The 25,625-nt window shown below is 47.7% G+C and overlaps 2 protein-coding genes across 2 annotated transcripts in view; one reads left to right on the top strand and one right to left on the bottom strand.

The window, feature by feature from the left end:
* The first annotated feature begins 3,867 nt into the window (after window positions 1–3,867).
* Window positions 3,868–10,947, top strand: LOC128944737 (leukotriene C4 synthase-like). The gene is made up of 5 exons (XM_054288155.1): window positions 3,868–3,925; window positions 7,926–8,025; window positions 9,759–9,829; window positions 10,468–10,549; window positions 10,800–10,947. Exons 1-5 carry the CDS (start codon window positions 3,868–3,870, stop codon window positions 10,945–10,947), a joined length of 459 nt encoding a protein of 152 aa, XP_054144130.1.
* Window positions 10,948–11,644: 697 nt separating this feature from the next.
* MGAT4B (alpha-1,3-mannosyl-glycoprotein 4-beta-N-acetylglucosaminyltransferase B) overlaps window positions 11,645–25,625 on the bottom strand; it is a 50,226-nt gene continuing 36,245 nt past the window's right edge. Inside the window, exons 4-15 of the mRNA XM_054287818.1 lie at window positions 25,211–25,344; window positions 22,746–22,792; window positions 20,520–20,633; window positions 20,014–20,089; window positions 19,527–19,641; window positions 18,649–18,779; window positions 15,749–15,856; window positions 14,638–14,831; window positions 14,175–14,253; window positions 13,653–13,740; window positions 12,665–12,777; window positions 11,645–12,589 (exon numbers count right to left, since the gene is read on the bottom strand). Of these exons, the coding sequence (XP_054143793.1) occupies window positions 12,566–12,589; window positions 12,665–12,777; window positions 13,653–13,740; window positions 14,175–14,253; window positions 14,638–14,831; window positions 15,749–15,856; window positions 18,649–18,779; window positions 19,527–19,641; window positions 20,014–20,089; window positions 20,520–20,633; window positions 22,746–22,792; window positions 25,211–25,344 (1,223 nt within the window). The 3' untranslated portion in view covers window positions 11,645–12,565. The remainder of the gene's footprint in view (window positions 12,590–12,664; window positions 12,778–13,652; window positions 13,741–14,174; window positions 14,254–14,637; window positions 14,832–15,748; window positions 15,857–18,648; window positions 18,780–19,526; window positions 19,642–20,013; window positions 20,090–20,519; window positions 20,634–22,745; window positions 22,793–25,210; window positions 25,345–25,625) is intronic.

The following is a 25,625-nucleotide window of genomic DNA, read 5'->3' as shown; positions in this document are numbered from 1 at the left end:
GTTATTTTCTAGATATATTCTAGAATAAGTAGTTGAGATGCAAATAACTGATGCTAGTTTTCTCATACTGGCAATCTAAGAAAAGAGCTAGTGAGCTTGGTTTACTGTTAAGTTAAACCAAAAACTGGTCCAAGGTAAGTGTCATTAGAAGAGTATAGATATAAACTAGCAATGTCAGGGGAAGGAGTGTTTGCTGTATTTTTAATTTTAAGGGTTAACTTTGCACCAGTGTGCCTTCCCTACCTGTCGGGGGTGCTTGGGACCTCAATTTCAAGTGACATCCTTCCGTGTCACTGTTTTTTCCTCCCTCTTACAAACACTTAACAGAAATAACAGGGTAGTGGGATTCAGCTTTTCTTTCTCCCTGTTTAGGTTGTGGTGAAATCTGCTCTGTTTTCCAGTAGATTTTGCACACAGACTTGGTTCTGAATAAGTTAAAATACAATCCATCCAGTTGTGATTTCTTAATTGGAGGAAAAGAACATCTGCTGTTTGCATTGTTACTACCAAAAAGGCAATCCAGCAAAATGTCCAGGAAAAGGCAGATGTGCTCTTTCCTCCACTGTTTCTGGAAGCTAAGGTGGATATTGCTCTGCTTGACCAGAGGGTTTGTTCAGGAAGGTATCTGGGTTTGATGACAGGGCCTTTTCTTGGTACTGTTGGAGTAAAATTAGGTGTGATTCCAGACAAACTGGCTTATAATGCCCATTGGTCTCCGTGTGTGAACAGGATCCAAGCAGTCCCTGTGCACACAACACAGTGCCACAGAACAAGGTTGGAACAGTTCAATGGAAATGAAAATATGGTTTTGATGTACATGGGTGCATGGGCAGGGCTGGGCTCTGCCCTGGTGCCCTGTAATGTGTCAGTGGCTGTGTCTGCACTCGGGCTTTCCATTTGCTGCAGCTTCAGAGCAATAAAACCAATCTCCCCTGAACTGAACCCAGCCGGCCGCCCATGGCTTTATTTATAAACTGCGGTTTTGGTTGGGCAGGCAAGGTGAGAGTGTCACTGTGCAACATCCACTGCCTTCCAAAAACCACGATCCAATTGAAAAGGGTGCTCAAAATTTTGTTATACACATTTCCTTTGTGTAAATAAATGTTTACAATTTTATATTAAAGATTTGAATAAGAGTTAGATCTTCTGACTGTATATTTTTTACTTTTTATAGATTTTAAAACTATAATTCTTTATATATGTGTTTGGGGGGTATTATGGTAAGTTTTATGCTTGTAAATGGAGAACAGTTGAATTTGATGCTAACCTTTATGAATTTTTTGTCATTGAAATGTATAAAGAGTCCATTAATCCCCTTATTCTTTTACTACAATTACTGGTGCACACCAAAAAGAAATCCTTCACTTCTGTTTTATCATTATAAAATAAATATTTTGCTAGTGTATTAAATATACATGGTGTGACTTTATACATTTGCATGAGCCTAGCAGAGTTCAGCATTGTCATTCCTAGTGAGCTGGTTTCTTCCCCTCATCTCAACATACAGTTTTTGCTCAGCCTATTTATTACCAAGGCTAAAATTCTGCTGCTGTGTCTTAACAGTTCTTATGGCTTCAGAAAGTCCATTTAAACAGGCCAGAACTGGATAAAGGGGCCTTAGAAAATGTAACTTTGAAAATCAGGCTTTATGCTACTCCCACTGCTTCTGGGCTTTGGTGGTTTTTTTTTTTCTGGAATGCATTGTAGGCCTTAAGCTGGGAAATTCAGCTGCAGAGGTGGTTGTTAATAGTGAAAAAGATGTTAATAACAACCTCACATGTGCAAAATTGTAGAGTTCCAAAATATGCCAATTCCCTCAGAATAACAGCCTTTATAGGTTCAAACTGATTTCCTCAAGACTTGTCTGATGGAGGCACATGGCACACACAGGAATCCAGCTGAGATGTGGGACACGTGCTGCAAGCAGGAACTGATGTTTCTGAACCAGGAACAAAGTTCTGCCAGCAGTGTGTGTTGTGTGGAGGTCTTGGCTTAAGGCTGCTTAAGTCCTATAGCCCCTGCCCAGCTTCAGACATTGATGGTCATTCTGCAAGCTTTGGTGTCATTGTGCAGATGTGTTTGCAGCCCCTGGCTTACCACAGTGTATTTTTCATGTATTCCTAGTCTACAAGTTTTGTGTTCAGTTTGGGAGAGGAGGAAACCTCAGAAGTTTATAAAGAGCCAAATGTAACAATCAGCAGCAGTACCAGAATCAGCTGCTTTCAGCCCATGGGGAACCATGAGGTTACATTAATTTTTGCTTTATTGTCTCATTAAAAATGCTGCGTTTTGGTTATTGTTCAGTGAAACAGAAATTTCCCAAGCCATCCCCCACTGAAATGACATATGTGGTTTTCAAAAGATTTTAAGGAGTCAGTGGCAGCTTGTCACAAATATTTACTCAGAAACTGATTTTTATTTTCTTGATGCCAGTGTTTTTCCTGAGAGTAATGGAAATCTGTAATGAAAGTTTTCTCAAGCCTGCATTGTTTGTTGAAATAGGTTGTAAGGAGACCCTGGTGCCATTTCCCCTCTGACTTTTACATTGGACACCACACATTAAATCTTTGGTCACCAATAGGTTCAGTTAAGGTTAACTTTTAGGTTTTAGTTCTATTTAGTCTGAGTCTGCTGTACCTTGGAGGGTCTGAAGTCACATCATATGAGTCTTTTTTAGAGAGAGGGAGTGGTTTTGCTATTCTACATGGGTGGTTATATATAAAAAGTGTAACATTGGATATTTGATTGATTAACTGAATTTTCAGCTTGATGAGCTGTCACAATGGGGTTTTGAAGCAATGAAGAGCCAAACTAGAAAAAAATCTTGCTGTGTTGCTCTTGGGAGAAACTGCAGGTCTGGTACATGCACAAATTCTGTAGTGAGGGTTTGTGTGTGTGACTCAACAGAGAGAAATGCAATGGCTCAACCACCAACATTAAGGGAAAACCTTCCTCCTCTTTGATTTAAAAAATTTTAAAGTCAGAGCAGTCATCCATATAAAGTTGCTCAAGAACATAAGGTAGCTTTTCGAACTGATGCCAATTTTACATTTGTGAAGTGGGGAGAAAAGTCATTCAGGGCTAAAACATTGCTGGTTTTCAGATTTTACATTTTACAATTATGACTCTGATGTCAGTGTAACATTTCTCAGGGTCTATGTTTCTACATCCTCTGCTGCCTTCAGAACTGAGAACTTTTATTTTGAATGTTACCCAGGGAAAGGTTTGTATTGCTTAAAAACTTCAGAAAACTACTAAGGGTGAGTGAGTGCTAGAAAAGAACTGTACTCCTCTTTGGTAAACTGAAGAGTAGTAATCAGTAGGACGAAGTATCTGAATGTTCTGTTAAATCACAGAATCTGGTAACAGAATTAAGTTATTCCAGCTGGAGTGTATCAAATCCTTCATGTGGTCAACTCCACTACTTGAAATAAGAGCAGAAGGTCAAGTCATTAATTTGTAAATGCTTGTTAATAATTTTTACAACCTTGCACATAATTGAGATGCTTCAGAGCTCATTAAAACTAGCAACAAAAGGGCTGGAAAGAATTCCATCATCTTTCCATTGCTGGCAGCATTTAATTCAATAATGGCATAGTCTGTAAATGTAATTAGAAGAATTTCACAGTTTGCTCATGTAAAATTCTTCCCTGCTCTATTGTTCAGCAAAAAGCAATTGGCTGAATGGAATAGAGATTTTCTGCTTTGGAAAACCACGTGGTGTGGAGAGAGTTAAGGTGGGTTAAGGTGTGGTGGAGGAAACACCTGTGCTCAGAGGCAGCTCTGTGGGAGTGGGTGGTGCTGGGAGAGAGTGTTGGGACAGCTGTACCCAGCACATCAGCTGGGCTTTGCTCCACAGTCAGCAGCATGAGAGATCAAATAGACCTGCTGGCCACAGTCACAGTTCTGGGCGTCCTGGAGCAAGGTAAATGCCCTTTGTACAATGCCGGTATTCAGCTAATCATGTTAAACTTTGTGGGATGTGGTTCCTGTGTTTTTCTTGGAGCATCTGTGGAGTGAATGTCACTGTTTTCCAACATGGTAAAATGATAGAAATTTTTGGCTGTTAATGGCATGTGTCATGCCTGAGGGTGGTCACTATTTAGCAGGGACTAAAATGATCCTCAAAGCCAGCAAGTAAACTTTTAGACTTAAAGCAATTTCAACGTGATGTTATTAAAGTAAACTAGTTTGTGATTGAATTTTAGCAGGTAATTTGTTACTTGCAGTAGCTGGATGTAGCCAAAATAAAGGCAGGTTAGTAAATGTGCTGGTGAGGAGGTCAGTGTACAGACAGACCTGGTGTGGATGTAGGAAAGAGCCTCATGCACGTGGGTGTTTCTCTGTGACAATATCCACGTTCATAATGCACAGAGCAGATGACAAGATGCACCGAAAGCACAGTAATTTGGAAACTAATGCAAGTTCTGGTCAGATACAGACACAGAGCTCTTCAAAGGAACTCAGTGACTTCTAATTTAAATAGATGCATTGTGTTTAGACCATTTAGAAGGAGCAGCATTGTTAACAAGCTTTGTTTATTTGTGGGTCGTTTGGGCAAAGTTTCTCCCCCTTGATCTTCAGGACAGTCTCTCCCTTGCCTGGGATGGGGACAGAGCCCCCATTTTATTAAAATCTTCACTGTTCCATAAGGAAAGGTTTGTGGGGTTTGTTATTGCTATATTAATTCACCATACAGCTATCACACCTCTGCTTACAAATGGATGTGAATCCCTGAGCAGCATCATGTGCTTTTAGCTGTCAGGTGATAAATCTCCTAATATAAACATTATTTAAAACAAAATATGCCACTTTAAAAATAGAGCTCAAGACGCTGAATTTTCAGTAATTTCCACTCAATTTACAGACATACAGCTACAAACAGAAGAAACTTTTGTACTATGAATTTTTTTGTTGTTAAACTAAGTGGAGGTGGAGCGAGTGTTTAGCGTGGAAAGACAGGACATGAAGAAAACTTGAAATTGAGTTACAGAAATGCTGCTGAGCCCTTTTCCTTTAGGAAACCCTCAGTAGCAAATCCCTAGATAGCAGTTTTGTCTCAAATATTTTTGTTTAATGAGAATTTCAAGTACTTTTTAAAGGTTGCAGCATGAAGCATTTTACTTTGATGGCATACAAGCCAGGTATGAAGCCAGCAGATAAATAGCTGGCATTGGCACCCTCCTATCTGTTCGATCACCTGAAGTATCCTGGTTTATGATCTCTGTGTGGGAAGCCAAGGAGCAAATTGCAAAATACTGTGTGTTTCCTTTCCATCTAGTCCTATGAAATCTGTGTGCCCATGTCACGGGTTCAGAGCTGTGCAGTGGCTTTCTCTGCATGTTTTGAAAGGACTTTCTGTGGGTGAGTTAGAGGTCTGGGATTCACTCTGAGCAGGGGAGCACTGAAGCACAGACATGGGCTATCCCTACAGACACTCCTCCATCACATCCTGGTGCAGGAGATGTAATTTAATGGCTGACCTTGGTGCAGGGTTGGTTGATTTTTATGTTTCCTTTTGAATTTTCTGGGAGCCTGCAGTTTCTGGGTTCTTTCAAGTAACTTTCCCCTTTTCAATTTAGTGATTCTCAGTTTAGTGAAACCCTGAGTTTAGCACTCTGTAGATGTGTGCCCCAGCCTTGTGGTGAACATTGTACCACAGAGCAAAATTATTCTACTCCAGTTTTTTCCTCCAGTCCCTTATTTTACAGCTTCAAGGGAAAGAAAACTCATGCAATGTCACTGTCAGGCCCCAGAGGGCTTGTTTGCCAGGTTCACTCAAATGTGGCAGATAGCAACTGTGATATGATTTGACAAGTTTGTAGACATAATCAAATAGAGAATGAAGAATATTTCCACTGAAGAGCAAAGTTCAGGGAGAGCTGAGCCCCTAAGCCACGTGGGAATCCACACAGGTGATTAGCCTCGAGACATGAATCACAAGAAACAATGCTTTGAAAGGTTCTGCAGGGTAGATTGAACTCTTTTTCTCTAAGAGTCTGTGCTGAGAAGGCTCATGCAGTGTGGGTTTTCCAACACCTCATTCTGGGAAGTGCTTTTGTGGACTGGTTCTTCACCCTTACACCGGGTTTGGGGAACAGCCAGCTGTTCTCCAAAAGGCTCCTGCTCCTCTTGGGTGGCTATTTTGTATGTCACCCATCCTTAAGGGTCAAGAATCTGTGTAGGACTTGTCTGAATATTAGGCCCTGTGTAGAAGCAAGGTGCTAAGTGCAGAGCTGATGGAGAGGTTTGAAATGACCCTTACCTCACCCATCAGTCACAAGAATCCTACCTTGGGAAAGGTGCAGATGACACAAAGCAGGATGAAGAGCATTGCCCAGTGCAGTTGGGCTAATGCCACAAGCCAGATGTGCTCATGATGCTGTAACTTCAGCTCAGTCCATTTCTGGAGAGGAGACTGGGATGAAACCCTGAGAGCATCAGGAGGAGGGGAGGTAACAGGATGGGTCGTGGTTTCATTTTATTCCCAGAGCTCTCCAGCAGCTGCTGAGTTCCAGTTGTGCGTTACACCCCTCTGGATTCACAGAGGGAACACTGGATCCTGCTGGACCTCTGCAGAAGGGTGACACCCTCACCCATGATCAACCTGCTACAAATGAATCAAAGAGTGGGAAACAAGAATGTTCCCCCCCCTTTGCTCTGTCAGCACCTCTTGTTTAGGGTTGGGTGTCTGTGGAAGGTACTAGAACATGCTTAATTGTTCTTATATGTGTTCTGAAAGGAATTACTTATTTTTGTTAGTAAAACCTTGTGATACACAAGTCACATAGCATCAGATTATTTACATTTCTAATTCCCTTCTACATATGTTCTAATGCTTTTCTGCAGGCACATGTCTTGTCTTTAATCTTGGAACATCTGTCCCTACTTCCCCTTCTCTGTCCTGCTGTTCTGCTTTTATCTTTGTTACAATAGGACAGTCCCCAAGGCAGGCCTTGCACCCTGGCTCCTTGTGTCTCTGGGATGCTCTGGAAATGTTGCTATGTGAGGACTTTGCTCACTCAAGTGTCTCAGTGACACACCACAGCCACCAAAGTAATTGTTTTTATAATTTAGTTTTCTCCTATATGAAAATAGGAGTTTTCAATGAAGGCAGCAGTGTAGTATTGCACCCAAATAAAACAGAGCATCAGCAATTGCCTGTGGGAGTAGGAGCTTTCAATAAATAGTGAAACACTCCAAATCTTCATGTTAGCAAGTTTTCATTGTTTTGAAGTGACTTTCCATGTCCTTTACAAATGTACAAAGGACTGATGTAGCAGACACTGAGTCAGTGCCTTGGCTCAAATGTGGCACAGGCTGATAGCAGGCATGGGCAGCACCTCTGCTCCTTGACAGCCTTGGGGCTGTCCTGCAGGAGTGAAGAGCAAGAAATAATCACCCTCTTCCCCATTTCCTTTTATTGCCATAATTAAGAGCATCTCTAATTGACTGTCCCAGTGCTTGACAGTGTGGATGCTGCCCTGTGACATGGGCTGTACTTTGCACCCACTGGGAATAGCAGAAGGTGTTGCACATCATTCCCACCAGGCTGGCTGAGGGTGCACAAGTACTCTAAACACAAAGTGCAAGATTAAGAGGTAATTCTGTGACTCAGTGTGGATGTGGTAAGGTTTTATTGTGTGTTTGATCTGCCAGGGAGCAGCACTGAGGGCTCTGCTGGGTGTGAGATGATGCAAAGTGTCATCCAGCACTGGCACTCAGCTGGGATAACCAAACCTGAATTTAAAGCATGAGAGTGAAATAAATGGCACATTTATTACAGGTCACGTGTGACAGCCCTGGACTGGGGACCTAGATCATATCAGCTCTTTCATTCTAACCACTTGTTTGATTCCAAGCCAGGTAACACTTGGCTAAATAAACACTGCTGCTCTGTTACCACTCCTGTGTTCTGTTTTCAGCCTATTTTGCAATGCAGGTGATCTACGCCCGTCGGAAGTACAAGGTTTCCCCTCCCGACACCACAGGGCACCCTGAATTTGAGCGGACCTTCAGAGCTCAGTAAGATTTTGAGTTTTTGTGGTGACTTTGTCTAGATAAGACTTGAGTCAGCTGTCACTGTTGGGAGAGACTGATCTCCCTCAATCACCTTTCCACTTACTGCTACTGTTATTATTATTTTTCAATGCTTTGTGTGCAAAGGTCTGCGTTTTGATTTGGAGCACTTTGACTGGGGTGTTTCTGTCCATCCATGATAATTCTCCTTCTGGCATTGTGAGGCAGCCAAATTACAAATTAGTGGCCGTATGGAGGAGGTGCAGAGCATTCACAATTAGAATCATTAAATTTAATATTACCATTGGCTCCAAATGGTGAGAGCAGCCAAAGCTTTATTAATAACCTGATATTTTCTTGTAATGTTTTGCTGTTGAATTGAAGCAAAGGGCCTTGCTGACAGAACCAGCTACAAGGGCATTTTAATTTTTTCCCTTTCAGAAGCCATTGTACTGTGAGAATCAGCACTCGTGGGCCCCTGCTGAGGGCTGTTTCTTTTTGCTCTGTTCCTATGGAGAGAGCAATGCTGGAGCTAAACTGGAAACGTTCACAGATCCCTTCAGCTTCCAGCAAGCACCAGATTCCATCTTTCATCTCAGTCGTTCTGTTTTGTGAGCCATTGAAAGGAATTGGCTGGAGCTGGTGTGAAGGGTAATTCCAGCCCGGCACTAAATCCCGAACAAAGCAGCTGCATTCCCTGCCAGCACACAGGAAACGTTTGTGGAGTGACAAAAACACCAGCTCCAGTCCTTCTGTGGGACCATGGAGGGCCAGCCTGCCTGGAGACGTCAGCCTCTGCGAGCTGGGGAGCTGCTGATGTGGCTTTTAATTAAATACTTAACTATTAAATGTGTGTTAACCAAGTCATGCCATAGGCTGTGGCAGGGAAGGTGACCTCGGGGAGTTTGGACTTGAAATGTTGCTTCTTTGTGGGTTTGTCTTCTCTTTTCCCTGTGGAGGAGTATACAAATGAATAATTTGATATATTGAGAAAAATATACATGGGAAAAAGTGGTATTGATGCATTACTCACTTGAAACCTGGCAGCCTCCCCTCACTGAGGCTCAAACTGCATTTACAGAATAAGGTTCTTCAGACTTTTTCCAGCTCCCAGTCTGGCTCCATTCTCCAAAGGTTTGTATATTTTTGGCCAACATTAAGATTAAATTGCCTAGGGAATGGTAAAATGTGGGAGAAGCAAAACCAATGTCTTTAATAGCACAGCTCCTACTCTTGCAGAAAATCTGTATGTTTGTCACTAAAGGAAAAAGAAGGAAAACCTGGCTGTAGATCTGATCACCTCCTGCTGAATTTTATCTGAGAGAAGGCTCCTTCTTGGTGTGTGACTTGTGTGACCCAAATTTGGGCTGTGTTCACCCAAGGGGAAGAGAAAGTTCCTTAAATGCTGACAAGGCTCTCCCCAGCAACTCTCTGGGATGGTGCTGTTTGAGGGTCCAGCAGGGACAAATCTCCATCTCAGCCACAGCTTGTCGTTCCAGGGCCATGTGAATGCAGGAGAGGTGAATGCTATGTGTTGTTTGGCTGCTTTTTTCTCTATAATACAGATATTGGGTGTGCTTGATCACAGAAAAGGCTCCTTTCCCACAGCACAGTGATGGTTCTCATCAGCTCTTTTAGTTTGCTCCAATGTGAGTTTCCAATTCCCTTCTCCAGCCTTGGTTAGCCAGGCTCTGCTGTTCAAGGAGGCAGTTTTAACTCTCATCTCTGGTTCTCACCAGGGCAAACTGCTCAGAGTATTTCCCAATCTTCATTTCCCTCCTCTGGGTTGCTGGAATCTTCTTCCATCAAGGTAAGAGAGATGTGGGGGGCAACTCCAACCCAAACCATGTGAACAAACCAAAAAACCTCAGCCCCAATTTAAATCCCATTGTGACTCAGGCATTCTCTCTGTGCCTGTGAGGCTCTTGTTCATGGAAAGCAAATTTCCCTTTTAGCTGGATTGACCAAGAAGTGCCTCAGCTCCAGCTGGGAGCAGCTGAGCCCACTCCTGCCTGGAGGAGGAAGCTCTGGCAGCCCTTGCTCCTCTGCTGGAGCCTGGCTGTCCCCTCGTGCTGCTTCTCCTGGACAAGGTCAGGCTGTCCCAGGGTGGCAGCAGCTGAGGCAGAGCTATGTCACAACAAGAAACCATAACCCAAACATTTACTCATCCACTGTCCATCCCAACCAAGTGAGCTCAGGGGATTTGGTTGCTGCAACCATTTAGTTGTGAGGAGAAACCACGTAAGGGAGCACTGCCAACTCTGTGGGGCAGAGGAGTTCATCCCTCACAAAAAGGGAAGGAAGAAAACTCATTTAAACTCCCACAGTGGTTTAAAGCCAAATCACTCTGGTTTTCTGGTGATGCCCCATCTGCTGGGGGGCTGTGCTGGAATGCAGTGTCAGGGACCCTGAGCCCAGCAGAGCTCAGCTCCCTTGTCCCTGTCCCAGGTGTGACTGCAGTGTGTGGGCTGCTCTACCTCTACACCCGCCTCAGGTACTTCCAGGGCTACGCCGGGGCTGCACGGGGACGGTAAGGACCTGACAGGACCACAGGAACCCCAAACCTGCCCAGGGAGCCTGGGGTGGGGGCAGGAGCTGGAACAGGCTCCCTCCCTGTGGCTGGGACTGCGGGCAGATTGTCACCTCCTCCCCCTCCTCCCCTCCTGCCCCATGTGCTCGTGGCTGTGTCACCTCTGACTGTCCCAAACTGGGGTGGGGACAGCCCTGCCACAGTGCCCTGGCCAGGCTGGCAGTGCCTGATGGTGTTTTCTCCCCCCCAGGTTGGGACCACTGTATGCCAGTGCCTGGCTGCTCTGGGTGCTGCTGGGGCTGGCACTGGCTGGGCTCCTGGCACACTTCCTGAGGCCCAGCTCCTCCACATGGATGGCAGCACTGGTGCGGCCTCTCCAGCTCCATGGGGCCTGGTGAGAGGGGCCACAGCTCCCCCAAACCCACTGTTTGCCCCCAGCACAGGGGAACCAGTCATGTGGCACCATCTGAGAGAGAATATTTCCCTGGCTCTGCGTTCCCTGCAGAAGGAATGCTGGCACTCCTCTGCTCTTCAGAGATAATTTCCCTTCTAGAAAGCAAATGCTTTCCAGCCCCTGCCCCTGCTGAGGAGCTTCACTGCTGGGCTTTGTAGCACTGTCTGCTCTAAAATGCCTCTGGCTCTGCCTCACGGAGCACAGATTGACCCACATGCTGTCGTCTCTCCTCCTTACTGCTGTAATGATCTATGTTGAAGAATCACACCATGGATATAAAAAAATAAATTCTTTTTCTCACTAGAAATCACCTGTGATTGTCAAAGGCACTCAGAGACTGGTGTGAGAACATCTGAGTTGGGGACTGGGTTTCATAGGAAAAGCTGCTGTGATTAAATGAAAATGATGGGTAAGCTTGCCTAAAACCACATCCAAATATTGGGAGAAAAGCCTGACCCTAGCCCAGTACTAAAGTCTGTTTGGCATTGATTAAATGACCTTTACTTTAACCCAGCTTCACTTATCACCAACTCTGCAAAAGGACTTTGCCCTCCCTAGATTTCACCCTCCACTGTGAACTTGGGGTTCACAGGTGCCTAAAGCAGCCCAGCTGCAAGTGACTCTCACTACCGCACCAAAGGTTTAAATTTAGCTTTTATTACAGTGCACATTGTTTTATATATTTATATAGAGAGATGTACTTGAAAAATCAAATGTATCCAATAATAAAAAATACAGAACATTAAAGTAGTATAATGCATTCCAGTGTATAGCTGAAAGGACATTGGGATTTACACTAATCCCTACTATTTTTGAACTGGGCTACCTCTGCTTTTTTTTTTCCGTCCCCAAAAAACCCACATCAATCAATAACTGAATTAGTTATTTAAAAGACAGTTTCTGCACTCAATCTCAAGGCATGAAGACACTGGAGACTTCACTGTGAGTTAAGGGGCTGTGTTCAATGCTGGCAGGCACAGTGTGGCATATTTTATTTTTTTGTTTTCCCTGCCATAATCATAGCTCCAACCCCTTTGGATTCGTTCCTCCTCTGCTGAAGGAGGGTCAGTCTTTGCCCTCACTTAATCCTCGGCCGTGGCCAGGACTGCTGCCTGGGAGAGGGCAAGGCAGACCTCGGGCCCTGCCGCCTCCATCCCAGCGCGCCAGCGGGGTCAGCTGGCAGGACTCGGTGTGACCTGCTCTGTCCCCAAACACAGCCAAAGGTTTGAGCCCTGTCTGGGGCTGAAGGTGCTCTTTGTCCCCACGCTGGCCAAAGCTCATCCCGACCCCAAACTGTCCGTGTGTCCGTGTGTCCGAGCAGCAGCAGCACCCCGAGGGAGCGGAGCAAAGCCCCCCCTCTGCACAGGGGGTTGGGTTCTGCTTTCTGCTCCTCTTCAGGAGGAGTCAATGCCCGCCCTGGCCCCGCTGGGGATGCACAGCAGCAGCGGCTCTGCTGGCCCTGCGCTGTCCTGGTCCGGGCGAGGCGCCGTGGGGAGGAGGGAGCGGGAGGGGGGGAGCAGGACCAGGGATCCACGAGGGTTCCGTTCTGCCCCATGCCTGTTTCACTCTGCTTTTTTGATAAAAATCTGAAAGAAGAGCGGGATGGGATCAGAGCAATGAGCAGGGCAGGGCTGGGGAGGTGCTGGGGGAGCTTGGCTTACCTCGCTCAGGATGATCCACACCGGGGAGTCGGTCTGGATGGACAGCCTGATGGCCTCCAGGGGCCCAAAGGATGGGTCCACCTCACCCTCTGCGACGCCCTTGGAGAACGAGCCTGGTGGGGAGAGCACGTGGCTGCCACAGGGATGGTCCTCTGGCATTGCCCCTCCACCTCCCCTCTCCCACAGGGCACCACCAACAGCCCCAGCAGCCCCTGCCTGCAGCACCCAACACCAAACGGGCTAAAAACCAGCAGTGTGGATGGAATACAGGGAAAAATGCCACACTTTGGGGAACACAAATCAGGTAAACAAAACAAAATGTATTGGGAGTATCTGCAAATATCATATATATCAAATAACATATCATTGCTGTGCAAAAGGGGACAGAGCGGCCTGACATGCTTTTTGGTTTTGATTATTTTTTTTTTTGAAAATGCAACTGGGAGAAACCAGCCAGCATGCAGAGGAATGAGAAAATGGCAAAACACTGCATGTGTAAGGAAATTTTTCTCTTATTTGTCTATTAAAAAAACCCTGAAATCTTAGCAGGGACACCAGGGCTATCACACACTGGCAGCTCTCTGGAGGCTGCAACTGCTTGTTCTTGTCCAAGGGCAAGCACTAAAACAAGCTCAGGTGGCAAGAGACGAGGTCTGACCTGCAAGTGGTGTGAGTACAGAGATGGCAAAACTGCCCATGGTGGAGGTTTTTAACCCCAGGGTAAGCAAACAAATAATCAGCATCATTTGGTCCCTGCTCTGAGCAGGACTGGCAGAAATGCAGGACTGAAAATGATCTGAGGGGGACAACCTGGCCTGAGAGCAAGGGCAGTGGAGGAGAGGAGACAATGATAAATCTCGGCTCCTGGCAAGCAGAAATTACTCTCTGCCAAGCAAACAGCTCTAAGATTCTTGACAGACATGCAGGTGAGGACAGGGGCTGTGTTATCAAAGCCAGCAGGCCCTTTCCCACCCCACTCCCCCTGTACCTATCTGGACGTAGCCATCTGCTGTCCTGCGGTATTTGACAGCTGTGCCTCTTCCCTCCTGCAAGGCTTCCTTATCTGACTGCAGACTCTGCAGAAGGAGAAGAGTTTTGTGCAGACCAGAGGCAAGAGTCACCCAAAAGCCCCAAGGAAAAGCAGCAACCCCAGAGCTGTCCTTGCCAGCAAACCCTGGCATCTCATCCCACACCTGGCACCCAGAGACACATGCCCAAAACAAGAGGACATTTGCAGTCCTCACGCTGCTCTTTCCACTGCACCATTCTGGCTTCATCCCACCCACTGGAGCATCTCCAGGCAGGGATGGCTCACTCAGCCGTGCTCAGCACAGCACCCAGCTCCCGAGGTGGCATCACACCAGGCATGACCCTCTGGCTCCCTGCCAGCACCTGTAAGAGGCACTCGAATCTCGTTAAGATTTTCCTGATGGCTTTAAGCAGTTCCCTCCTCTCAAAGCCCTTTTGCTTCCCACTCCACCCTCACCTCAAATCTCAATCAAACACTTACGTCAAACGGCAGCACCTCCACGGTCGTGTTGAAGAGTTTGTCTTCTGGGTGCTCGATGTTCCCGCTGCGGAAGAAGAACCTGTGACAGAGAAAACCCACAGAAAGGCACACTGAGCCAGGGGGCACACGATGGCTTTCACCCCCCCTGAATCATCAAACAGCTCAACCTAACAGGCACCTTCCCAAAGAGCCCACAGCATGATTTGGCAGGAGACCTTCTGTGCCAGATCAGCTAAACCATGGACTGCTCACCAGTGCAGGAAAGCAAAGGACTCTGGTAAAGGTGGCCCCACTAAGAAAGGGTCAAATTATCCTTCCCCTGGAAGAGCACTGCTCCCTCCTCCTGGGCAGCCAAGCAGGAGACGGGCAAGAAATTTGATTCAAATTGCCAGAAGAGCCAAAGTCAAGTGTCTCCACATGCTCTGGGCTGCCCCCACACCCCGCTGACCCCTCGAGCACTGGCCTTTCAATTCGGAGTGGTTTGAAGAATCTGAAGCGGATGAAGTCGCCGGCAGTGGGAGTGAAGGCCCAGAAGAAGTCCTCCCGCAGGTAAGCCTTCTCCAGGGTGAAGTGCTGGTAGGTTTTCAGGCTGGTGCTCACCTCAGCAGGAGGGTTGATGTGCTCTTTCCGCAGTGCATGTTTTCCAAAGTCCTTGTCCTTGAAAGGGCACAAAGTAAAAGGGCAGAGAAGGGCCATGAGCTGCTCTGGCCCGTGAGGAACCAGGGCCCCAGCTACAAGGCACTGCAAATTAAAATTTTGTGAAAGGATGAAAGATGGAAGTAATTTTGGCAAGGCACCAGGCAGGGAAATGTGTGACTGGATCCCAGACACTGCTTCAGGAGAGGCAGCTCAGAGAAACACCCCTGCTCTGTGCTCTGATCCAGCACACCAAGGAGCCTTTCAATGTCCAAATGTCCCTGAACGCCTGTCCATGCCCCAGAAGCTCTGGAAACAGTCTCTACACTTGAGGAGAAAGCAGCTGGGAGGCTGACAATAGCATAAAATGACTGGATTACATGGCCTGACAGCACTGCACTGTGATACAAACTGGATTATACCATCCATTTCCCTGGGGATCACACAGACAGCACAGCCCAGGGATGTCTGTCCATGGATTCTGCACTTGTACTTGTGGGAAGCTGCATTTTGTTCATGTTTAAATACACCTCAACAATTCCAGCTCTTATACAGTGAGTTTTAATTTGCCTATCACCAAATCCCAGGAATATGAAGTGGAGTGAGAAGGAAGTCAGACCAACCCAGGAGCCATCTCTCTAAGGTTTTTTAGTAGATTCTTCGAAGTCACTTGCCTGGACCATGGCCTGGCACTCAGGATGGGTGGCCAGGACTGGTACCAAGGCTTATAATCTTGCAGTGACTCTTGGTGCATGTCACTGCCATTCTGAGGAGCAGCAGCTACCTGAGCTCACTGTAATTCAGAATAAAACACAACCACTTCACAGAAATCCAGCTGCCAACAGCTGCTGTCACAGATGTCCCCACCCAAAAGCAGCCTGTTCTTGGGTGTCTGCAGGCCAGGCCACCTGCACCTTGGACAGAGAGCTGGTACCCACCTTCAGCTTCTGTATCTTCCCAGCCAAGGAGGAGTGGGTTCCCACGTGCTGGAAGAGCGAGGGCTTGAAGCGGATCCTCAGGTTTGCCTTCTGCCTGTCGCAGTGTTTCTGAAATGAGACAGTGCCCCAGGCTCCAACCTCTGCAGGCCACTGTGCCCCACAGAGCCATGGACAAGGGCACAAGGAGGGACAGCCAAGTCCTCCATCTCTATGCCCTTCTGTGGTATTTAGGCCCTAATCTGGCAAGAGGGCTTTTAACCACGCTCTGGAGAAACCAGACTGTGAGTCTCAGCCCCTCAACCCCCAGGCTCTGCTGGGCAGGGTCCAGGTTTAAATGCCAAATTTCTGCTTGCCAAGCACAGCTAAGAACGCTGAGCAAATCCCCTCTGTGCTGTCAGGGAGGAACAGCCAGAGAACTGAGTTTCCTTTGCCCCTTGGCTTATTGGGAAAGCCTTTTTCCTACAACTCAGAGCCTGGAATCCCTGATGTCTGAAGGTAAAACAATCCTGGGATGCCTCAGAGTGAACAGGTACCAAGTGTGGGCTCTCTCTGGATGGGCAGTTCCCAGCTTGCTGGCAGGAGTTGTGAGCAGATGTACAGCACGTGCCATCGTCAGAGCTGCTGGGCTGTTTCACGCCTATCCACCACATAAATAAACTTGGAGATGCAACTGTGATCCTGGCAGTGATTTACCATGAAGTGGAGGGAGAGAGACGATGGAGAGGGAATACAGGACAAAAGGGAAAATCACTGAGAGCGTGGGGAGATGAGAACTCACATTTTAAAATAGCTCATTTCTCTCAGTTTGGGGGAGCAGGACAAAAATACAGGTTAAAAGCTGTATGGATAGGGTATTTGTTCTCCAACTTTGGCTTTTTCCAAGAAAAGAAATGCATGCACATCCCTAATGCCATCTGCTCTTGCAGCCTCCCACCTGGCAGTGGCTGCCTGGAACAGACAGGGTGCCACACCAGGCCCCACCACGGGCCAGGAGCTGGGAAATTCCAGGCATGACCCCTGCGAGCTGCAAAAGAGATAATCCCCTAATCCAGCTCACGTCACATTAGAAAATTAAAACTAGCCCTGCTAATGGGACAGACCTACTCACTGCCAGCAACTGTGGATGCAACTCCATCATGGCTATCTTACTCTGGATGGGGAGAGGAGGAGGAAGGGGAATGGAGGCAGCTACAGCATCTCCTGATTTATCTTTCTCCCCTTTTCCTGCACTCCTAAAGAAATGTTTCCTGAAAGCAGCCTTGTCACAGACAAGCCAGGAGGGGGAACAGCTCAGTTGGTGGTAAGAAGGTCATCCTTTCATACAGGTCTACCCCAGGTAAATCTAAAATTAGTTAAAAAAGAAAGAGCAGAATATACCCAGAGCAGGCAAAGCACTTACCAAAAGCTCAGGTCAAACAAACTTTCAATCAAAAAGACAAATCCTCCCTGCTACCAATTTGATTTTGCACAGTGGGATTTACAAGAGAAAGTCATGTTTGAAAGGGCGCTGTGCAGAGTTAATCATGCAAACAGTGGGGGAAAGGAGCCAGAAATCCACATGGAAAGTAGGTTAATTTTTAAAAAGGCAACATGTTTAAGAGGTTTGCGATTTCCCCTGAGAAAACCTTGGTTCCATCAGGTAGGAAAAGATGAGCACAGATGAGTTAAGGAGAAGATGATCCAGCGCAGCAGGATCTGCATTTAATCAGTGCTCAAGCTGAGGATTTTGAAGGTGGGGGCACAGAGAGCAGCATCATTCCCAGCTCCATCCCAGCACCCCACCCATCCAGCTTTACCCACAGCTGTGCAGACTGTGGGGTTGCCAGTCAGTCCTGGGGAGTGCTCTGTCCCAGCTGAGCACATGGCCTGAACTGCCAGGAGGATTCAGGGGACATCATCTGAGACTGGTCCGGCTGCACAAGGGGCACTGGAGCCAATGCCATGTCCTGTGCCAGGGATCAGGCCAAATTAAACCACACCCTTGCCCCAGTTCTGCAGAGCTCTGAGGATGGTCCATCCCCCCAGCACATAAATACAACACTAATTTCCAGAGTGACCACTTGCTCTGGCATTTATCACCACAACATGGTTGTCACCATGAAGTCTGTTCTAAGCCACTGGCTCTGAGCTCTGCACAGCGACTCTGCTGCTTGTTCTCTACTGGGGAGGAGGGCAAGCAAGCATTTGTAAATACAGTATGTTCAGAGAGAAGACAGGAGAGTATCTGGCGCTGAGCTCATCTTACATCTGCTGCCACAGACGCTCCTCCTCTGCCCTTCCCACTCACTTTAGCCCCTTGCTGCTGGAGTTCAAACACAACCTCCACAGGGCACAGGGGTTTATGGCTCTGCAAAAGGAATGGCAGCACAAAAGCAGAGCCCATTTCACCTCTCTGCACCCTCCTGGAAATCCTGACAAGAGCTTTGTGTGATCTGCCTTCATTCTGGCACACTGTGCAAAGAGGGTTTGCTCTGGGGTGAGCTCTCTGGGCAGTCCCCCTGTGTGCTCCAGGCAGGTACAGCCCAGGGATCCAGAGTCAAAGGGTCACTCTGGGGTTGCAGTCAGTGAGTGGGAAATGGTTTGAGGGAGAGAAGCACAGAATGCAAAACAACACAGAAGAATGGGGAATGACTTCTGTCCTCGAGGGCTGCAGGAGGAATACCCTATTAGTGCTTAGATGCAGAAATAATGCTTTTCCTGGCAGCTGCAGCTACAAAAGCCTGAACTCCCAGGTCTCCACTTTCACAATCCACAAGGACACCCTGCAGCACACTCCACAGGGATGGTGCAAAGTCAGTTAGCACCAGAGCTCACAGAAAAGATCCTCTGGAGGCACAGCCAAGTGTACATTTGCCCACACACAACAGAACATTTCCCTTCCACAGAGGCTGTTTACGTACTGCATCTTTCTCAGGGTTGCAGACTTTCACCCAGAGGATGTGATCCAGCAGCCAGTCAATGGGTTTGTCCTTATAGAACATCAGGATGAACTCCACAATCAAGCTCAGATCCAGAGACTTGAACATTTTTCCTAGAGCACAAAGAAAGAGAGAGAAGCTATGGTATGAAATGGTCTAGAATCAGAGCAGAGAGAGTAAAAAATGGGAGACTGGGCTGTGGGGGTTAGCTGTGTCTATCTGTGTAAAGGAAACAACACGTGGCTCCTGTTTATGTACCAGCACTGCTGACATTGCTAATACAGTTCCGGATTTAATATTTGTTGCAGAATTAGAACGCATTAGAGTCTCACAGGTCACAACAGTATCAAAAGGTCTAAAACTCTCCCATTCACTAAAGAGAAACAAGGATGAAAAATGCAGCCAGCTGCAGGACAGACCATTTCCTGCCCTGAGAACTACAAGTTTTAAGCCAATCAAACCAGTATCCAAAATAACAGATCAAGCTGCTACTGCAACCATGTACTGCTGTTCCCAAAATAGTTCTGGGCTGATGCAAACTTCCTTTTGCACACTCTTAGGCAAATCCAGATCCCATCCAGACTAAAAGCTACTGGCCCTATCTAAGCTGTTTGGCTGTCGGCTGGGCCACTCACCAGGTTTATTTTTACTTAAAGTGAGCATCAGCAGTACCAGCTGTGAGGATCTTTCTCCCCTGTGCAAACACAAGGGTCACTGCAAAAATAGGAGGCCATCAAGTCCAAGTATTTTACCATCTTGTGGGGACAATTTCTTGGGCCAAGAATGTAGTGCTGGCAAGAGCAAGCAGGCTCTTGTGCCTTGTGCCTGATAGGACTGGGGTGAGTGGGGGAGGACGTTACCAATGAACCCCAGCTGAGAGAACTCCAGGATCATCCACTCTTCAGAGGGCTGCTGCAAGGCAAAGTTCTTCATCGTGCTGAGATAGTTTGGTTTGGCCACAATGTCATCCTCCAGCTGCAAGACAAAAGGGCACAGTGCCAATGTCCCATCCAGGTCCCAGCAACCTCTCTCTATGCAGAGCAATCACACCACAGACCAGAGCTTTGGCACAGACACAGTTTATTCTGGAAGGTGCTCCAAGCACTTTTTTTTCACTCAATCTAACAGGTAATAAAAACAAGGACTTCTGCCTTTCCTTAGTGGGAGGTTTCCAAGTCTAAAAGTATTTTAAAAACCCAGCTTTTGAACCTATGTGGTTAAAACCTTCTCCCACTCTGCTGCATCACAGAATTGGATATGCTCTTTGCTCTCTCTCAGCTGGTACAAGCCAGTACAGTGAACTCACAGGTACATCCATCTTCCCTCCAGCACCAGCACCAAACCCACCTGCACATAATAAATGCCTTTGGACTGGGCATACATCATTAAAAAGCAGTAGTCCAGGTTCTGCTTTGTCCTCCACCTGCAAAGACAAAGACAATGGGAGCATCAGTCTCTGCTGGGATGGTGGCTGCTCCAGGAGCCTGCCCAGGCTGGGCTGGAGATGGGAAGGTGGCACAGCCCTGGGAGGCAGAGGGGATGGCCTCTGCCTTTGGTCCCTGGTCAGCTAAGAGTCACTGGAAATCTCAAGGACTTCTGAAATGAAGATAATTTGGGTTAAAATGAGCTCCTCACTTCGTGATGGAAACAGCACAAGGCTTTTGCCAAGCCTGACAAAGCTGGTGCCAGTTCATCCCCCTGTCACCAAATTGTGTCCTTCCAGATCTTGGATAATTCAAGTTTAAAGTCCTTGTCTGGCCCTGCAGAAGAGCTTTCCCTGCTGGAGTCAGTGAGGAGCTTGCTACAGTTCCTTAATTCAGGGCTTGATTGTTTGTAAGGTCACTCATTCTTACCTGACTCTTTCCTTGGGGTCTCCAAAGGATTCCCGCAGGTGGGAGAAATCGGGATAGAAATGTGGAGATGGGGAAATTACCTCCAGGAGACCTGAGTGTATTTCCTTTGGGAATCTGAGGGAGAAAAGCAACAGTAAACAAATACCTCCACGTCGGACACAACATCTCTTAGACCAAATCACTGAGCCACAGAACCTAACAAAAAACACAGCTTCTAAGGTATAACTTCCCTGGTGTCTAGTGCACTTTCAGGCCTCATCAGAAGACATCAGCAGGGCTTGACATGGACTATTTAAGTTGTCTTCTACCTCCCACAGTCTCTAATAACCCCATGTGCATATGCTCCCCACCAGCATCCTCCTCCCTCCTGCACACACACACAGGTCAGCTTTAAAGACCAGCCCTGAGCACCATGTACTCTTTACAGGATTAAATGACCTCCAAACTGGTACAGCAAAGAAAGGACTTGGCACTACAGGCATTTAGAGATTTTCCAAATGCATCAGTAATTAAAATTAATTTTGCCCAGGTTGTGCTATACATTTCTGCTAAGTTCCTTAAAACACTGCTGTGCTGTAGTTCAGAGAGCCAGCAGGAAGTCTACCTAGCTCTCTTATGCTGATAAAATCAGCATCTACTTTTCTTATAATGTGGCTAAGAAACCTTTAAAGAGTCAAACTCCAACAGAAAATAATGTCACCCATCTGAGAAGCAGGCACCTACATCAGCCTTGCAAGCAATACCCTGGGACTGCTCTAACTGTGAGAGATAAGCAGGAAAACCAGTTATTTTTACCCTGCCTTTTCGAGAACATTTGGTGCAAGGCTGATTTCCTTTGTTTGTGCAGAGCCTGGAGGACGGGAGATGGGGCAAAGGGAGACAAAGCAGCGACACTGCCAAAAACTTCTCACTCCTTTTTCCCTTCCTTACTCCTTCCTTGGGACTGGCAGGTCTTTCAGCTAACATTTTCAAACCTTCCCTTCTCCAGGCAGCAGTGAAAGAGCAGCTTCTCACTGAGCTGACAAAACATCGCAGCAAAGCAGCAGCAGCTTCCTCCCTCCTGCGAGAGAAGCCCAGCCTGCCCTGGCCCCACACCACCTCAATTCTATTAGGAAGAAAAATAATTTCAGCGGCTCAGGGAGGGGCAGGAGGCACCGGAGAGGGGGATGATGAGAAATCAAGTCATTAAGCCAATTAAAGTTTCAGGACTTGTAGGCAGAGGCACTCTCCGCAGCAGCGCCCGGTAATTTCATCAGGAGCCATCGGACAATCAGTCCATTATCCCGCGGCGAGCGCGTCCTGCTGCCCGCAGGCTCAGGAGGGGAGCCCTGCCAGCTCCCGCACTGCAAGATGGAGGGCTCTGCTCCAGCTCTCCTGCCAGTGCCCGGGAGCACAGGGCAGGTCCCAGCCCCCGGCTGCCACCATTGGCTCGGGGACAAGGGGCGCTGCCGGGATGCGCTCGCTGCCCTTTCTCTTCTCCTCCGTGCGGCCGCTGCGATCCCTTGGCAAGGAGCAGCCGCAGGAGCCGGACCGGAGTCACCGCCCCTTCCCCACCACCTTTCCTCTCCCTTTGCCTCCCAGCTCTGGTGCCGTGAGCGCCTGGAGCGGCTCACGGTTAATAATTGTTAATAATTGTTAATAATCCATCACCAGCTTCTGCTCAAACAGGCACAGCCCAAGCTGCAAAAGCCACTGAGGCTGCAGGACATAAATAGCAGCCAGCACCAGAGACAAATGTAACTAGAGCCTGGAACAAGGGGAAAACAAACAGGCTGGAGAGGGAAGAAAGATGGATCACGGATTTTAAAGCAAAGTAAGGCAGGAGCATTCGTGTGTGCTTACTACACTGCCCAGACTGCACAGAGCAAGTACAGGGCTGCAGCAGACTCTGAAAAACTGCCAGGATGGCTGTAAATCTAAACAATCCATCTCCTCACAATGCCCCAGGGCAGAAGGAGCAAAATAGAGCGAAATGACCACGTGTTTTAAATACTTCGAGCACAAAGCAGCCTCGTGGAAGCTACATACGGGATGCATTTTAGAACAAGCAGAAAATGGAAGCAGCATTAGCAAAGACAGCACAAAGTCTAAAAAGAGGAAACAACCCTAAGCAACAACAACAAAATACAAAAGGGAAGCAGAAAAGTGTGTTTCTCCTTAATGAAGCCGTTCCCTGGCCTTGCTGCAGGCACAGGCTGTACACTGAAGCTACTTGGAAGTGCTTACAAGTTTTTGATATTTTCTGCCACTCCGGCTGTGTACTGTGGATCCGTCTGAAAACAAAAGAAAAGCAGTGTTAGACCCCTCAGCCTCAGCCTGTGTCCCCCATGGCTCAGAAATCTTCTTCAACACACCCCAGGGTACTGTCAGCACATCTGCATCATCTTTATTCACCTTCATGTCTCTTTTTATCCAGCTTTACTGCTCTCACATGCTGGCAGGCTCCCAGGAGCCCTCCTCTGTGGTCAGTGTTAACCAAAGGCATCACACACCAAAATCCATCCCAAAGGACACAAGAACCTGCACATCTTTCCCATGTGCTCTACTGGCACTTCTGTCCCTGCCAGCACCAAGTGTTTGCACAAGTTTTAACCTCTGGGTTATTTATTTTTTCCCTACACACACTGGCTTGCATCCAAGAGAATATTTTTGGCAGAGAATCCTCTGTACCCTTTGGTGAAAAAGAGGGGTCTATTTATAACTTTTTCATTTCAGGTTAATTTTGACACTTTTCTCCCTAAAGCCCCAGTTTGTTCCCACAATCAGTGTGGCAACCCACAAGATCTGGGAGACAAAGGTGGCCAGAGCTGCTCGCTGCTGTCTGCGGGTGAGGTACAGGGACAGGCACTGGACAGAAACCACCTGCACAGTGACAGGGAAACAAAACCCCTGAACAAGGGCAGGGACCCAGGAGCAGAATCTGTTCCTTTTGCTGGTGGAGGCACTGGTTTGAGCAGCCATAGGGACCATGAGGCTGCACGTCCTGGGGGGATCTGCCAGTGCAGCACCACAGAAGCCGGGAGCAGCTGCTGCCAGGCGAGGTGAGAATGAGACACCGGGATGTGTGTCACAGGCTGAGCACAGCGCTTCTGTGCTGGCACACAGACAAGGGAGGGTTTTCTCGAGAGGAAAAGGTCCCTTTCCTAAACAGGGCTTGGAGTCCCAGTGCTGGACTGATTTCTTACCTCAGTGTGCCAAGAAAACAGCACTGGGAAAAACAAAAGCAGGAAAGATGCTCCTGGCCTTGGCAGGAACCATGCAGCTCCACTCCAAGTGTCTGAAGCAGTGGGTTGGTGACAGCCAAGCCAGCCATCTCACCCCAGGGCTCCCCCCAGGCAGCCAAGGAAGCCCCTGCTCCCCCAGGCAGCCCAGCCACTGTGGGTGACACCTGCAGTGGCCAGCAGTGACACTTGGGAATGAGAAGTCCCTATCCCAGAATGGACACTCAGTTGCTGCACTTGTGTAGTGTCTCCAAATTACTCAGCATTTGCTTCAGGTTCCACCCTCTCAACTATTCACTCTTTATCCCAGCCCAAGGAGCTCTTTCAAGTGCAGGTACATGGAGAAACACTTTGGGAAGAGGCAGAGCAGGCACAGCAGTGGCAGACACTTCCACAGAAGGATGTTGTGCAGCTCCAAGACCAAACCTGGCCAAAGGAATCTGCAACAACTTTATTTGTTGCTCACTTTCTTTATCATAGCTACATCCTGAAAATCAGGAGCTGCCATCACAGCATGCACCTCATTTTTAAGTCAACTAAAGTAGTATTACTGTAGTACAAAACAGGAGCTGGTCTGGGTCTCAAAACCTCTCAGGCTTCAATTTACCCACTGCAAAAACAGTCACCAAACTTGTCCTGGCTCCAAGGGAGACAAATGACAGCCAGGACCAAACTCTGTCCTGGGCCCTTGGGCTGCACCCACCTGTGCACACCTTCTCTCTGTACAAAATACCAGCCAGAGCCCTGAGGGCCAAATGCTACTCAAAATGTCAAATTATGGGCAAACAGGCAGCAAACCCAGACATTCATCTTTGTTCCGCTCCCAGTAACAGGCTACTGAGGTTTATCTTTCTCACCAGATTTCTGGAAATTAAGACAAATGCACTTCAGGCTCAAGAAAATAATCCTGAGAGGAAAGCCATGGAGAAAAATAACCACCTAAACCCATAGATAAAAGCAGCTCTTGTGGATTAATGTATCAAGGCTTTTTAGCCCTTGGATTCAGCAACTGACTCCGGGCTCCAGGCACCAATACCAAGAGGCATATCAGTCTCAACCCCAAATTACCAACTCTTGGGTTTCAAGAGGGGTTTAGTGCTGTGTTACAGGTATGTGGAGAAACAGAGCTGCTGCAGGAGCAGGTCTGAGAGCTCTCCTGCTCATTTTGTGGATATCCATTCAATTGCCCTGCAGGAGGCATCATGGTTCAGGTGAGCTGTGCCACACCTGTAGCTGCTAACAGGACATGTTTGCCTGTTCACATCCTGATCCTCTCTGGCCCAACCAGCATCTCATTTTGGGCAAGACACACCTGCCAATCCCACTGGATGGCAGCCCAAGGCCAGGCTTATCTACCCAGCAAGTGGCAGAGCTGGTGTCTGGGTGGGCAGCACCCTGTTTGGCACAAAGTCTGGCAGACAGTGGGATGGGGGCCGGGAAAGGGGGCAAACTGGCAAAGCTCTGTCTTACCTCAGCAATGAGGACAACGATGACAGAATCCTCCTTCTCCTGCTGAGTTAGCTCTGAGATGAGGGAGTTGAGGGTGTCAGTGAGGTAGGAATGCACCTCCCGCTTCACGCTGGGGATTCCCATCACGACAGACACTGTCCAGGGCCACGGAGAGATTTTAGAGAGGGGCTGTGTTGGACACTTTGCTCTGCTCCCATGACAGTCACCTGGTCGGTGCCAGGCTCTGCCATTAAAAACCAGCAGTGAGCAGCAGGTTGGTGGGTTCCTGGGCTATGCAGGGCTCCCACACTCCTGTCCTCAGCCCAGTGCCAGCAGCACCCATCGTGCTGGGCTGGCAGGGCAGCCACAGGCACTCAGATAATCTCTGCTCTTTGTCCCTGAAAGAATGATCTCTAAGGAAACCCCACAAATCCCT

The sequence above is a fragment of the Melozone crissalis genome, unplaced genomic scaffold (genome assembly GCF_028551555.1).
Source record: "Melozone crissalis strain CALT ecotype California unplaced genomic scaffold, PUWL_Pcris_2 ptg000061l_1, whole genome shotgun sequence".
Lineage (NCBI taxonomy): Eukaryota > Metazoa > Chordata > Aves > Passeriformes > Passerellidae > Melozone > Melozone crissalis.
This window is presented reverse-complemented; position numbering and strand designations above follow the sequence as displayed.

Excerpts from the sequence above, each read along its gene's own strand:
- LOC128944737 (XM_054288155.1), top strand. The coding sequence starts at position 3,868 with ATGAGAGATCAAATAGACCTGCTGGCCACAGTCACAGTTCTGGGCGTC. Across the intron at positions 3,926-7,925 it reads TCTGGGCGTCCTGGAGCAAG|CCTATTTTGCAATGCAGGTG; the intron begins GTAAATGCCCTT and ends TTCTGTTTTCAG. Across the intron at positions 8,026-9,758 it reads GAGCGGACCTTCAGAGCTCA|GGCAAACTGCTCAGAGTATT; the intron begins GTAAGATTTTGA and ends GGTTCTCACCAG.